Genomic DNA, 15,758 nt, shown 5'->3' with positions numbered 1-15,758 from the left:
GAGGAAGAAAAAGTAAGAGCAAAAAAAAAAAACCCTGATAATTTAAGAGGCTCTGGATTATTTTCATACATTTATTACTACCATATTATTTTTAATTCTTAAAGATCACAGTTATCGTCAGCACAGGTATACTGCGACACCCCAATCTTATAAGATAATTACCTGAATATCTTTTGACTATTGTAAATTGTAAATGGGCATTTGTCCATTTTCTAGACCAAATGATAAAGCGAGAAAATAATCAGCAGCCTTATTGATGGGAAAATAATCATTAGTTGCCACCCTTCCTTAGATATTAAGTTAGTGGAAAAACACAGGTATGGAAAGCATGATTTCATATAATGTACACTTTAAGATATCTTCTGAGTGAGCTGCTCTCTGTGAGTCTGTCAGTTCTGCTCGATGACGATGTCTAAGTTGAGGCCTGAAAGCAGAGCTGGGCCATGTGCAGGTATGACTGCGGCTCAGAGTATTTACAGTACCACTGAAACTCGATCCTAATGGGTGATGGATGCAACATGGTCTAATATAGTTGGCAGCGGACACTGAAGTAAGCACGAGCAAAGTGAAAGCAAGTGAGTGGGGGAAAAAAATATCAGGGGAACTCCTGAATTTGAAAAGCACTCGAAACATCAGAGACAAGGTGCTGTTTTTTGAAACTATTCTCTTGCAGAAGCACCTCAGAACATCCTCCTTCATTACTTTGAAACTGAAATCTGACTGAAGACAGATTTAGAGGAATTTTGTGTAATTACCACCCATTTTATGCACTGCAAAATGAGCTTGTCCAGCGCTGAAACAATTAGGCAATCAATAACAATTCAAATAAGTCAATCAACAACAAATTAAACGAACTTGATAATCCGTTAATTGTAATTTATCAAGCAAGAGACACCACTTATTTACTCAAATGTGAGTTTTTGCTATCATTCTGTTCTACGTTATTGTGAAGATGTTTGGCAGTTCATTGGCAGTAAAATCTTCTATCATAGTAAGGGCAGCTAATTATTTTTATCATTGATTTTTCTGTCCATTAGTTTCTCAATTCATTGTTCGATGTTTAAAATGTCAGGAATTTGTGACAGGCAGTTCTCACAATGTTCGGCACCCATACCTTTACTTTCTTATCACAGAAGACTAACAACACCAGAAAATGTTGACTACTTTTTTTGCTTGGAAACACAAAACAAAATACATAATTGATTAATGGAGTATCAAAATTATCGTTGATAAAATATCTGGCAATCAACTAACTAAATAATTGACAGCTTGCTTCAATTGTATAACACTATATTGATATACATCTTCACAAAGCCAAATTACCTGGGAATCAAGATAGAATTTTTAATGAATAATAACTATACGAAATGTACATTTTGGGCAATTTTAACACCTGGAATATCAGAGCACCTCTTCAAATTGATGCAAAAACACCAAGCACTCATTGATTTACAACACACATCTACATTGATTTAATACACACACAGATGTTAAAGACATAGTTACCTGAAACCGTACATCGATAAACTGATGTGTTGAGACGTAATCAGCAACTGTTTTGATCACTAAATAGGCCCGTTTCCACCGCAGGAACTTCGGGGTAATTTTATGGGGCCGGGGCCGTTGGTGCGTGTCTCCACCGCAGGAACCACCCCCGAAGGACAGAGTTCTGGAACTTTTACAGGGGCTAAACAAGTCCCTGCCTCGGAGTAGGTACTCAGAACGGCCCCGAAAGACTCCTGGCTGGGGCTTGGGGATTACTTGGTGCTGATTGGATATACTCAAGGAGGGATGTGACAACAACAGAAAGCAACAAAATAGCCGGCATTTTTAAAACTCAGCAGACGAGGGTTGGCTTGTTCATATAGCTTTCGCCGCCATGTAAAAAAAAATCACTAAACGGTCCATGAAAAAAATATCTTTTCCAGCGGATATCTTAGTTACAACATGATTGAGCTAGCAAAGCAGTTTTGTGTTGATATGTGTGGTATTTATTCAGTTTTGGGAAATCACGATGTCTAGAAAGCATCAGCTAACAGCAGCAGCAAAGCTAACATCAGGATGTCATCTGTTAAAAGCCTCCCGTTGTCGGATACGACGTGAAACTACTACAGTTAGCTCAATCATGTTGTAACTAAGACATCCGCTGGAAAAAATATTTTTTTCACGGGCCATTTAGTGAGTTATTACAGATACCGCTATCGGCTAACGGCGTCCCTACGTTGCCCCGGTCAAAATGGTCACGCAACGATTACGTCACATCCAGAGGCAGCCCGTAACTTTACAGGAACCTTCCTCGTACTCCACTCAGTGGAGACACGGCGGTTGAGAGGGCCGAACGAGAGGACGTTCCTGTAGTAGTTCCTGCCCCCCAAATAGTACCAGGAACTTCTTCAGTGGAAACAGGCCTAAAAATTGTTTTGGTCAATTTTCAAGCAGAAATGCCAAATATTTGCTCGTTCTAGCTGCTCAAATATGAGCATTGGCTGATTTGCTGGAGCCTATCCCAGCTGACACTGGGTGAGAGGCAGGGTTCACCCTGGACAGGTCGCCAGACTATCACAGGGCTGACACATAGAGACAGACAACCATTCACACTCACATTCACACCTACTGGTAATTTAGAGTCACCAGTTAACCTGCATGTCTTTGGACTGTGGGAGGAAGCTGGAGCACCTGGAGGAAACCCATGCTGACGTGGGAAGAATGTGCAAACTCTGCACAGAACGGGGTTCGAACCCCTACCCTGAGTTCGTAAACGTGATAATTTGATGCTTTTCTTTGACTTACATGATAATAAACTGAAAGCTTTGAATTTTTGGACTGTTGGTCGGATAAAACATATCATTTGAAGACGTCACCTGTCAGCACGTTTCACTATTTTCTGATATTTTATTGACAAAATGATTAATCAAGAAAATAATGGGCAGATTAATTGATCATAAATGAACTGTCGAAATGTATATTATCTCATGGCATATACTGTCACTACCTCCTTAATTTAGTATCTTAAGGTTTTATTTGACTGTTTATCTGAACCATTTCAAGATGTCACCTGGGCTATTAGATTGTGACATTTTATAGATGAAACAATCAGTCAATTAATAACAAAATAATAGTCTACGGATGAATCAATATAATACTCAGTTGCAGAGTTACTTCTCTTTGACCACTACATGTAGGCAGAGACATTAAAACGAACAGTATCTGGATCATACGTAAAGCTTTGATGCACATCCTCCTGTGCCATGTTAAGGTGTTCAGTTTCATGGGTCAGCTCCATTAAGAAGGGAAAGGCTAGTGTACAGGAAGTCCCAGCGCTCGCTCACTCTCCCACTCTCCCACTCTCCCTTTCGCCGTCCACAAACCCCCCTCCTCCACCCTCCTCCTCCTCCTGCCTTGTTCTCTACCCACACAGAGCGAAGCCCCCGGGGGAGAGCAGATCATAGCAGCAGACTGAGAGGTATTGATGTGCGTGTACGAGGAGGCAGCAGCAGCGGCAGCTTCAGCAGGCTCATACTACACACAAACTGGATCAGAGCCAATAACAGGAGAGAGACAACCAGGATTCACACACAGACAAAAACTACCAGGAAAAATCCAACTGGTCGGTGTTCCATCCACAGAGTCTGACGGCAACATCCATCTCTAGCTACAGTGCAAATATCAGACCACACAGTGAGCAGGAAACTGATCCATGGATGTCCTAAATGCCACTGTCAGGTTAATTACACACAGGATTGTCCTTAAAAAACAGACTGATGGCTCTGCACCATCACCAGAACTGCAGCATCATTAAACCAGTGCTGAGACGATAGGCAAAGTATTTGATCTGCTGATGACAACTTCAGTTATAGCTTCGAAATTCGTGCACATCAGATATAGGGCCGTAACTTATCATTATTCCATTATGGAATAATGTGCAGGTTTATTTGTAGTGGTTGTTTGTCAATGGTTGATTACTGTTTGCTTGTATTACAGTGTTTTCTTATATGTTTTATATATTAAAACCCTAACCAAGGTCAAGGACTGCAAATTAGCTATGACTACCAACATTTAAAACTATTTTCTCTTTTAATTAATCCATTGTTTCGTCTATAACATGTCAGAAAATAGTACGGCTAGGCAATGTGTTGATATCGTTTCAATATCACGGCATGAGACTAGATATCAGCTTAGATTTTTAATATAATTTTAGCGTAAGCATCGTCTTCTCCTGGTTTTAAAGGCTGCATTACAGTTAAGTGATGTCATTGAACTTACAAGACTGTTCTGGCTGTTCTTTTATTTGCCTTTACCCACTCATTACATCAATATTACTGATGATTAATGGAGATCTGATTGTGTAAATATTTCAGGACAGCACAAACAATCAGCCCTTCAGTATCGTCGCAATATCATTATCAAGGTATTTGTTAAAAAATATTGTGATATTTCATTTTTTTCCAGCCTGAGTTTGTTTTATTACTGCATATATTAAAGTGTTTTCTTGCATGTTTTATCCCTTAAAAGCCTAACCAGAGACAAGATCTGCAAATTAGCTATGGCTAGAAGTCCTGTGTACATTCTACTGGTTGCATTTTTTATTAAAATGGAAGAAAATAATAAAATATGTGTTGTATCTGTCAAATTAGTGAATAAAATGACACAAATTTAAAGATAAAATTTATTTTCTGACTTAATTTATGAATCGTTTGATTAATAAAATGTCAGAAAATAGTCTATTACAAGGAAATCCAAAGCCAACTTTCGATTTTCATAATTCCTGTATTCATTTATCACTTTTTATTGTTTTCTGTTTGTTCCTTTTGTGTAAAATCCAACAAATAGTCCAAAACCAAACCAAAAAAAAATTAAGTTTGTAATATAAAACAGAGAAAATACCCAAATCTCATAACTGGAAAAGCTTTAACTCAAAAATTATTAGTATTTTTGCTTAAAAATAACTTAAAACAGTTAATGGATTATCAAAATAGTTGCCAATCAAATAATCAACTACTTGTTGCAGCTTTAATTTGAAATTTTCTTCTGTTTTATATTATTATAAATTAAAATAATTTACGCTTTTGATTGATGATCAGACAAAACAAGCAATTTGAAGACTTCACCATTGTTATATCCATTTTTTTTATATTTCCAGGAAAAGGACAAAACTACAAACTGATTTTTTTAAGTAAAAAAAACAATCAACAGAATAAATCAATAATGAAAATTGAATTGCAGCCTTATATAAGTGTGCAGAAGACCCAGACCACACACGGAGCAGAAGTGGTCTAATATTATTTTTCTAAAACAGATCCAAGAATTAACTCAACTGTCAGAGGGATAACAGTGCAGGACCAGACAGACAGACTGTCTGCGTAAAAGACCACTTAATTTCATGCAATTTTTAGCATGTTTATTAACTCCTTTTTTGAATCTGTTGGCATCATCACCTCAAGGCGTCTGTTGCAAACAGGGTCATGAAATAAGTGTGTTAGTTACATACTGTACATTCACAGAGTTTCTTATAACCAACGCTGTGAACATGCTCTGCCACACCACGCTGACATAATGAGACCTGACAGAAAACAATGGAGCAGACTGTGTCGCTCACAAGTGAAAGTTAGGGGGGGAAAAATCTGATCGTTCAAGTGGAAAAAGTACACACAGTGTTTCTCCAAATCTCTTCGAACCACAGACGTTTTTACCTCAAAAGAAGATTTTATTTCCCCGAAAGTGCGACATCATCAAAAGTATTAGACGTGGAAACTGACACGTTTGTCGCTGCCAAGCTGACATAGTGAGGAGCTGATACACGCACACAAGAAACAAAAAGCAGCTCAGATTCTGTGTAGTAACTCAATGTAAAGATGCAGGTCACCTTTTTACTCAGCTTGCACCATGGTAAAAAAAAAAACATGCATGTCTCAACACACACACACGCAGAGGGATCAGGTGTTGTTGTGTGTGCTGGTGGCAAAAGAACAGAAAAGTTGGAGGTAATAATAGAGGCCGGACGGTGTTAATACAGGGTTAACATTTCTAATTCAATTGATTATTCTCCTGGCTGTGTATACAGGGCTGCATCAGGCTCAGGTTGCAGGTAATGTGGCTAGTGTGTGTGTGTGTATGTGTGTGTGTGGGGTGGAGAGGTGGGGGTGGGGCTTGTTATTATACCCGAGTATGTGTCACTGTTTGTGATTCATGCCATGACATCATCTGCCATTACAACCAGACTGTCTGGGGAACCATAGGGCAGAGATCAACTCTGAGACAACAGGCACACACACCCACACACACATAACACGCATGGCGCAGACATACAAGACACACACAAAGACAAAGAGACATAAACACAAACAGAAGCACAGACACATGCGCCAAGACACACTGTAGACGACAAAACAAACACACACATGTCCACAACCAGGAAATAAAAATTCACAACCACACACACACTCACACACACTCCTGACATTTAGCTAACCCTCTTCACATTCACATCATCGAGACAATGGCTGGTGGACGTGCCGTCGACAGCATGTGGCCTCGCTGTGACCCCAGTCTGACCCGACCCAGTGACCCCTGCCTGCCTGCGTCCACCCATCCTCCGTCTGAACCCCATCTGAGGATGAAGTGATGTTCGCTGGCTTGATTCAATAATCTGGGAAGGGTGGAGAACGTGTGTATTAATGAGCCCGACTCTGTGGACGGCCCGGGGCTGGTGCGCAGGAAGTGCAACCTGTTACGAGGAGCATCCTGTCCAATCAACACACAAAACTCATCCAGAGTACGTGACAACGTGATGCATGAGAGTGACAGGGTTTAGAGTATGTCACTTACTCTGTAATATTTTTAAGTCAGCTTTAATTGAAGAGGTGAGAACTGCTTATGGTGGAGCTCTATAGCGGTCACTTGCTGCTTTACTTTTTTCCCCTTGTTTTTATTCCTTAGTTTTTTGCAGCAGAGCCAAAAAAACAGATCCACATGCCCAGAATTTAGGAATTAAAATCTGCAGAGTACCAAATATCAGTAAAAAGTGAAGGTAAATTGTCAAACTGGCCATCAACTCTCCAAAGTGAATACTGCATACAGAGTAGGGCTGCCCCTAAATAGTTGACCAAACGTTAGTCGACCAGAAAGCTCATTAGTCGACAGTATTTCATTGGTCACTTAGTCGCAGAAAAACAAAACAAAACAAACACACGTGGAACTCTATTAGGAGCTGCGCCTTGTCAAAATAAATCAACACCTATCTGACTGGACCATGTGGGAATTTAATTTGAAAGGACAGACACAGGAAGTGTCCACGCTCAGCAGTCAGACAGGAGTCAGGTTAATTTCCAGGGCTGGTACCTGCGGTTCAACTCAAACCATTGTGTTGCCCCGCCCAAAATATATACTTTAATTATCAAATTAATATGGTAAACATGCAGGCGACTAGTCGACTAATGGCCCTAAATGAGGACTATTGATCGACTACGAAAATTCTTAGTCGGTGGCAGCACCACAATGCTTCATTTGTAACAGTACATTGTGAAACGTTTTACCTTTATCAAAAATTGCAGCTACTGAGATTTGAATTCTGCACCTGGCCATATTGCGATTTCGATAATATTATGATTAGCTTTGCAGCCTGATTTAGTTCATGCTTATTCTCAACCCTCGTCCCTGCAGATCACACCACAAGCCCTGACTATCAAATAAAACCTTAAAAAATGAAATGGTTCCATTTGGGGTTAAAGCGCCAACCATGAACTGCAACGTCTCCAGCTGAAGTGCAGCAGAGGACCTTTGTGGCATTACATAATTCCTTATCTCTTCATCCACTCACTTCCTGTCATCTCACTTCTGTCTACTTGATAATAAAGACATTAAATGCCTAAAATCTATCTTAATTTACACCTTTACACACAAAAATGCATTCCCAAAATATCCAACACAGCTCTACCAGTAGCTCTACTGAAGTAGTTATAACCTCCTTTATCTTACAGGGATCTAATTTAATGAACACATGGAGTTGCACAGACAAATTTCTTTTTGTGTATAATACTGCCAAGCGAGCTCAGACAGCAGAGTCGCAAAAGTGAAAGTTTTTTTTTTTACCCAGCTTGACGACAGATCAAAGATGAGATAGATATGAGGTGCTAAAAATAGACTGACAAATAAATAAACACAAGACCTGACCTCTTTATGGGACAAGGCACTTTGTATTTGTCTTATTGTCATAGTTAGAAATACTTTATGAAGTCTAGACTCTAGATCTTTGGCAACTCTTGAGCAGTATCTGTTATATTTGGATTGGATCTCACACAGTGGTGCACCAGAGTGGAGGCTTGTATTGAGTGACAACATCTCTGTCTAGCCTGGCAGCATAACTGACTAAAGTAAAAATAGAAAGACCTGAGGTATGAGTTTTAACCTGTTGTGAAGTCACCCTGTCAGATTTTAACCGACTACTCAAGCTGAGAGGATAAAAGAGGCAATACACACACACACACACACACACACACACACACACACAAAGCATGCTTGTAACCCGACCAATCACAGCTTTAAATGTTGGCCTGTGAAGCCCCATGAAGTCAGCAGCATCATGCTGCGCTAACTCAACATGGCAATGGAATGAAACTGTACCCAGCGAAGCCCTGGCCTTTCTCTTGATGCCAGTGAAACAGCAGACCCAGGGAATGCACAGTTATTATCAACACCGGCATGTCGGAGGCTAAATGACGCTCTTGCATAGCACTGGGCACGAGCCGCAGTGATCAAGAATAGCCGGGACACTCAGACGCTGCGGGGAGACAAACACTGGACTCCTATATGGTGAAATGTCAACGACAGACAGAAACACAGACGCCTGCACATGTGTTAGCATGTAGTGTTTTCCCATTTACTTTAGACAAAACTGACTTACTCTATTTCTATGTGGACAATATAAACCTTTTTTATTATTATTATTTGTGTGCTTTATGCGTACTCAAGAGATGACAGGAAACAAGAGAGAGAAAGGTCTACGGCCTGATTCAAACCGGGGTCGTTGCAGTTCATGATCGGTGTTTCATCCCCAGAGCAGTTAAAACCTAAAGCTACAACTTCAAGTCTCAGGCGCCTCACACCTTTACCAGGCCCCTCATCACTCCAGGGTGTGCAGTTAAGCTTGCATTTATAAGTGTAGCCTCAAGAGAGATCACAGCGCTCATGGTGCTTCAAGGCATAGCTAAGATTTTTTGAAGTGGGGTTGTGTGAGGTACTTATGCAAAGTCAGTGTGTTACATACAGTAGATGTCATTCAGCACGCCCCCAGTTTGGAGAAGCAGCAGGAGTGCTGAAATGGAAGCTAAGCAATGTACTGTATCTATTGTATGTAATTCATTGACTATGGATAAGCTCCTCACACAATCCCATTTCAAAAAATCAGAACTATCTCTTTAAGTACTATTATTCAGACCTGCAATTAATACTTGCTTTCAGAATTGCCTAGAGTTGGTTCGTGTTCTGACAGCAGCATTTACAAGTGGACCAGATCAAATGCCTTGCATGAGAAAGCTGCTCTTGATTGGTCAGAATTACCATGCGGGAAAAATCCAGGAAGTAAAGCAAACGTTGAAGAAGAGTACACTTGCAAGATAAATGTGACACTTTCTAATGTCACAATGGAGGGACAACTACGCAGGTTGATTTTAGCGCTGCTCATCGTGGACTATATTGCTGTCATTGTTCATTTTAGTCAAACCATACAGTTTGAAAACGAGGCGCGGCTCCAACTAGAAAACAATGTTTTGATGCATTGGATGTGCTGAATGTGCATATTAAGGCAGTACAGAAGGAGGTGCACATTAATAATCCTCCAGGACTGTAACATGCTCATGTTTAACCCAAACAATGTGTCATGTGACTGCAGTTGGTTCAGATCCAGGTCGGAACACATTCTCACCACAAACGAACCACACCAGAGTTTATTTGTAACCAGACCAAGACCACCTCTTCAAGAAGGTGAAGGTCTCAGTTGATTGCTGTGTTCACACCTGCCCAAACGAGCCACACTGAGGGGGCAAATGAACTTGAGTTCAACTGAACCGAACCAAACAGGGCAGATGTGAAAGCACCCTAAATTTCCAGAGCTCAAGGTGACGTGTTCAAACTTAAAATTTTCTGTCCAACAGTCCTAAATACAAAAATTTTAGCTGCTGATTAAATCTAAGTCGATCACTTAATTGTTTCAACCCTACTTCCATCCACCTGATTTCACAGCAATCTGTAACGTGTCAGTAAACACAGGCTGTAGCCAGATAAGTCTGTCTCATTCATGAGGTAATTCTCCAAGAGATCTCCCACCAGCTGAAGGCGACACTTCTCAAACTACCACCCTGGTTGATCACAGAGTCACTTCCCTGCTCCAGCTCGGAGCAGTTTCTGTCTATCAACAGGTTTTCTTTAATCTGTCCTCTAAACAATAATCTAAATCATTCTCAGGGGTGGAGTCATCCACCATGGCTCCTTCTGACAAGGAAACCCTCCGGAGGACAGCTGTGAAAAACAGCGAGTCACAGTCTGTCAAAACCATAACAAACCTCTCTTGCGTCAATCTCTGACAGGCTTTCCCTCCGGCAGTTGTGTAACAAGTTGAGACAATGAAACCGCGGCACCACGGTCCACCACCTGCTCACTCAGTTTCACCTGATTCATCACACCATCTCCACTGTGCTACGGATAACTGACACAAAAAGGGTTGTGTTATTTATAAACATGTTGTTGCTACATGGCTAATCCACGGCAGGTTTATCTAGGCACTGTGTGTTACTAAAATTAATGCATTAAAAGTCAGTGCCATACTTTGATAAAGTCCCTGCCTTAGCAGGTTCAGGGCCTTGTTGCCCAAATGGACGAATCAAAACTTTTGATCATGAAGTTTCTGGAGTCATTTTGATTGTTTGAATGTTACTTTGCGTTAAAAAAAGGGAAGGAAGAGTAGATTGTGTGTGCCAATAACTGATCTCAGAGCAAAAGTCTGAAGTAGACACTCGATTAGCTGCACTTTAAACAAAGAGGGTAGTTACATCAAAACACAGCACAAAAAGTTAGTAACACTGAGAATCTGTTTCGAAGAACAGAAATGTGTCTTTCATGCTTTACAAAATAAACTCGCAGTGCTTAAAGTGCAGTACTTTCATCTATTCCAGGAACTCAAATATTTCAGTATTTTAAAAAGGGAACACCACCAAAGAAATACCAGTTTATGAGAACATGAGCTCCTCTCTGAGCTAGTCTCAAATTGTGATGTGATCAAGTTTAAAGTCTGGAGCTGCTCCATAGACAATGAATGGAAGACTGTTTTTTCTGACCCACAGAATGTTTGTTTGATTTTTTATACCCAGATGAGCTTAATTCTGTTGTAGTGTTCTCAGTCCTGAAACAGAAAACGTTCTTATGTACTCTGAAAATTCACCTCGTTGCTCTCAGTATCATCTTTAATATAATTCCCAATTCGTTGTCTTTGGAGCAGCTCCAGACTTTATACCCTATGACATCACAAATTTGAGTTTTAACACTGTAGTTTTTGAATTTAGGGGGGAGTATTTCATGTTTACTAATATTTTTGGACTGTTTAAGACCATAGGAATAATATATGAATTTTTTACATGGGCATAGTTCCTCTTTAACCATTCATATCTTTCCAAATAAGTCCACACGCTGTGAAGTTTCAATTGTAGTAACTCTGTGTCAAAGTAAACCACATGTAGTCTGAAGTAAGGCTTGGTATCGTTATTTGATACCACTGAGGTGTCAAGTGAAATAACCTGTGAACAATTAGTATTGAAACTTCTCTAGTCAAACTATACCTGCATTCAATCCTTTTTGTACTCAGATCTAGAATGAAAATTATTTGTACAGTTTTGCTTGCAGCCAATCACCGCAAGCGTGATTTAATTCAACGTATGATTGGGACACTACCGTAGCAGCTACAGTGCATACAGTCTGTGGTGTGGTGAAGATGAGCATGGTGGGGTTGATGGAGCTGGCAGTTCAGTGTGCCAAGATGTCACCAAAATGTTTGTAAGTAATTAAAGTAATCAAATGCTTCAATTCACATCATGGGTACAGAATGAAGTACGAAAAAGGCTTCAAATTAAGTACTTTATTGGCATCAGTGTCACTTTAAGGGGACTGGTATTGGTAGGTTACTGGTATCGGAATATTTAAACAATACCTAGCCCTTGTCTGAAGTCAAGTCTTAGTTTTGAGTTCAACAACTTTGTCCTTTGTCTGGGGGTGACGTTAAAGTTTGAAAGGATGCGTCAGTAATGGAGAAACATCAACAATGAACTGGTTGGATGACAAGCTGCAGGTCAGAAGTGGTTGCTGTTTGGGTGACGTCAAACCTCCTACAGGTTACCAAGGTGAGCAACAACTTTTACTGTGCCATCCTGATGTACCACTGCATCACAAGCAGGCTTGGAGGTTAGCACCGCCCTCCAGCCAAGTGCTGGTAAAACGTGCAAGTGGCTGCTAGATTTTCTTCACTCATCAGCCATAAAAAACAACAATAATCTACTGAGTGGCCGGTATATATTGGAATCGACAAGAAAGTTAGTTACAACCCCGATCACAAGCTTGTATTACTGTTGCTCAAAGCACAGCACTGGTAGCTCAAGAATATAAAAACTTAGAAAATCATGTACTGTCTCTGCTTTGCATTACTGCTGCCAAAATAGTTGATTCATAGATGCATATCGTTTCTGAATATTTGAAACAGTTTCAACCATTTCCCACTTATTATTAATGCCTACTATGGTAAATTTGCTGGTCTCTGCTACCAACCAAGAAGAGAAAAGTCGCTGTTGTCATGTTATAGCTTCGTTATATTTACCTTTTGTTAAAATTTAAAATGTTATGCCCTCAAAGTAAATTTTTCCCTTAAGTATCGAATAGATTATTTTAAAGGTAGTGTAATGAAGTTAGAAATTCCAGTATCGTGACACTACTGTGCATGACACCACAGCTTTTCCACAACAGTTTACGTCCCTCTTTTAACCCATTAGCAACTCTTTTGAGCTCAAACCACATCAGGCACCATAAACATATGAAAGGCTCTTGACAGGACCTTGTGGGTTTGCACACAGACCCATTTCAAAAGGGGCCAGCAGCACGCAGAGCTTTGTGCATCCTCCAGTATCTAAACAGTGTGGCTCTGCGCACAACATAATGGAACAGCAAGTCAAAAGAGTTGACAGTGAAACAAAAAGAGCTGCAATAACTTAGTGTTCTCAGTTAGCGCTGAGTACCAGACTGTCATGAGTTTGCAAGTCTGAGCACAAAGACTGAGGGAAGCAGGCGGAGGTCAGAAAACAGAAAATAAACCTGGCGATGACAGGGAGAAGCCAAGATGATGCAAGAAAAGAGAAAGAGAGGGACAGTCAAGAAGGAACTGATACGGGTTAGTCCTGCTGACCAAGGACATTAAAATTAAAATGTTTCCTGTCCTGGAAGTTTGAATTAGGTTTATGAGAATTAGCTTGCATTTCTTCAGAAAAAGGAGGGAAACTTCACATGAAAGCATCATACAACAGCTGCACAGTGTCTCCGCTCTGGAAGGATGAGACATCTTTGCTGTTACACCAAATGAGGAACAAATAAAAAAGAGGCTGGCAGCAACACACCATGTCAAATGATGTTTGACAGAGCCTTGCAGCTACAAGGCAGCAGTCCCAGGACAGCTTCACTGGTATTTAGCTTGGAGGTAACATCAGCACCCTGCATGTTATTAGTGTGGCCTGTTTACACTCAAAACTAGTAGCAACACATCAAGGCACTGTACAAACTGCTCAAATTTGAACAACTTCTTCAAAAACACGGTGGGAAAAAAAGTCATTATGGGGAACTTGGGTGAGAGATTTTTCTGAATAAACACACTTTAGACACGTCAACAGCCACAGAGGATGAGGACAGCAGTTTAAACACTGACAAATGACTGCTGATCATCAAAACATTACATACTTTCAATTAAATACTTTTAACGGGGTGATTTGCTGCTGGTACATGTACATTTACTTGTATAGCTCATTGTAGTATTAGTATTTTTTGGCTGTTTATAAGACTAAGTTGACAACTTGTGGCAAAAGTTTGGGCTGGTGAGGTAACAAGTACCTTTAACCCAGCACCATTGAATCTCCAGCATGAGAATACGTGTTATGAAAGGCAGTTTAGTGACTTTGTGAGGATTAGCAAGTGTAGTAATCACAGTGTTACCTTCCGTAAAGCTTGCACGAAGAGGCCTCTCCATTTGTGACTGTTCTCGTCACTTGAAAAGTCGTATATCTGCTGGGGCTGCATTGCTGTAGCGGCTCCTGGCGTTGCCGTGATCCGGGCTGAACTGTCAGCATCGGCCCCGGATAGATAGTCCTTGTGGGTGGGTCAGTCCAGGGCAGGCACGGCGGAAAAAGTCAACCAGTCTGGCTTGCAAATATGAAGAGTATCACAAAACCACACTGCAAGTCCGTAGTCGAGTCGGGTTAAAGAGCGAAAAACTAGCTACAACATAAAATAAGCACATGTAGCTATAAAGTTAACTCGCTAGCTTGGTGGCTAGTGAGGCTAGCCCGCTGCTGCTGCTGTAAACAGCGGCTAACTAAGAAGCTAACGGCTAATAACAATGTTGCTAAGTGTTATACTTGCTACTTGGGGTTCGCTTGAAAGCTTATAATAGGCACATTTAGTTCAACGTTAAGTCACGACATGGGAGCTCAGCTTGCCGCCAGCTAACTACAGCTACAAGTTACGTTTGGTTATTTGCTGCCTAAACACCTGTAACGTTAGCAGGCTAGCGTTAGCCGACTAGCTAGCTGGTGCTACAGGCTGCTGCTGGCCTTGATGCGCTCCCGAGTTTTATGTTGTGGCACACGACCCGTTCAGCTCCAAACAAGGCACACTTTCTCCTGCGCTGTTTGCTTCACGTTTAGGCATCTTTTTCCGGGGTGATCAGACGCTTAAAATCCAACGTAAATCCCCCAGAGAGCAGCGGTGGGTCCGAGGCATGTCTGCGGAGCGGGGCAGCTGAAGAGCAGTCGAGGTGTTTTTGGTTTGAGAAGTCGAAGATGTTCGTACCAACTCCGCTGCCTGTCTGTCTGCTGCTGCTCTCTGCGACGCGCGTCCGCTGTCAGGCACGCACGCTGCGTAATATCACATTTTATTGGACAGAGTAAAAAACAAGGCTGGACTTCTGTGTCATTACAGACTGGGAGTCCCATGTTTGTAGACAAAAGAAAATAACATTTTTTTTATCATTTAAATAAATCATATAAAATCAAGCTTTATTAATTGACTTTACTGTTACTGCTTACACAACACAGCTAGACAAAATACATTTTATAAGACAATTAAATGCGAAAAAATCTCCTTTATTTCCATCTTATTACACAAGCATTCATTAAAAACAGCCATCTGGAGAAACAGCATTAAATATATACACATTTTGTGTTCACACTGGGGCTCATACACTGTGTTTGTTGCTGTGATTCTGCCTCCTTGTGGACAAACTGAGTAAGTGCTTCATCCAGAAGCTGCTGCAAACTGCTCAAACCAAAAAGTAGGAGGTCAAGCTTGAATATAAAGTTTCTGCTCACAATTCCTATATCCTTCTCCATGCATTTCCAGTTGATTATCATCTTTGTACATTGCACATACTGTATTATATAAACTTTTTAATGTTCCTTGGACAATATATTTGCCCCAGGGCAGACCCAGAACATGCTGCAGGGATTACATATCTCATCAGG

At 40.8% G+C, this 15,758-nt stretch overlaps 2 protein-coding genes across 3 annotated transcripts in view; one reads left to right on the top strand and one right to left on the bottom strand.

Annotated features, from left to right (window-relative positions):
- The window catches only part of sos2 (son of sevenless homolog 2 (Drosophila)), a 55,639-nt gene extending 40,498 nt beyond the window's left edge, over window positions 1-15,141 (bottom strand). Inside the window, exon 1 of one of the 2 annotated variants that reach the window (XM_033642858.2) lies at window positions 14,233-15,141. In XM_033642858.2, the coding sequence (XP_033498749.2) occupies window positions 14,233-14,316 (84 nt within the window). In that variant the 5' untranslated portion in view covers window positions 14,317-15,141. The remainder of the gene's footprint in view (window positions 1-14,232) is intronic. The other variant, XM_078175245.1, reaches the window with a different exon arrangement.
- dmac2l (distal membrane arm assembly component 2 like) overlaps window positions 1-15,758 on the top strand; it is a 274,066-nt gene that overhangs the window by 240,056 nt on the left and 18,252 nt on the right. The gene's annotated exons all lie outside the window — the stretch shown is intronic.

The sequence above is a fragment of the Epinephelus lanceolatus genome, chromosome 15 (genome assembly GCF_041903045.1).
Source record: "Epinephelus lanceolatus isolate andai-2023 chromosome 15, ASM4190304v1, whole genome shotgun sequence".
Lineage (NCBI taxonomy): Eukaryota > Metazoa > Chordata > Actinopteri > Perciformes > Serranidae > Epinephelus > Epinephelus lanceolatus.
Note: the sequence above shows the minus strand (reverse complement) of the source record. Positions and strands in the feature narration are given on the sequence as shown.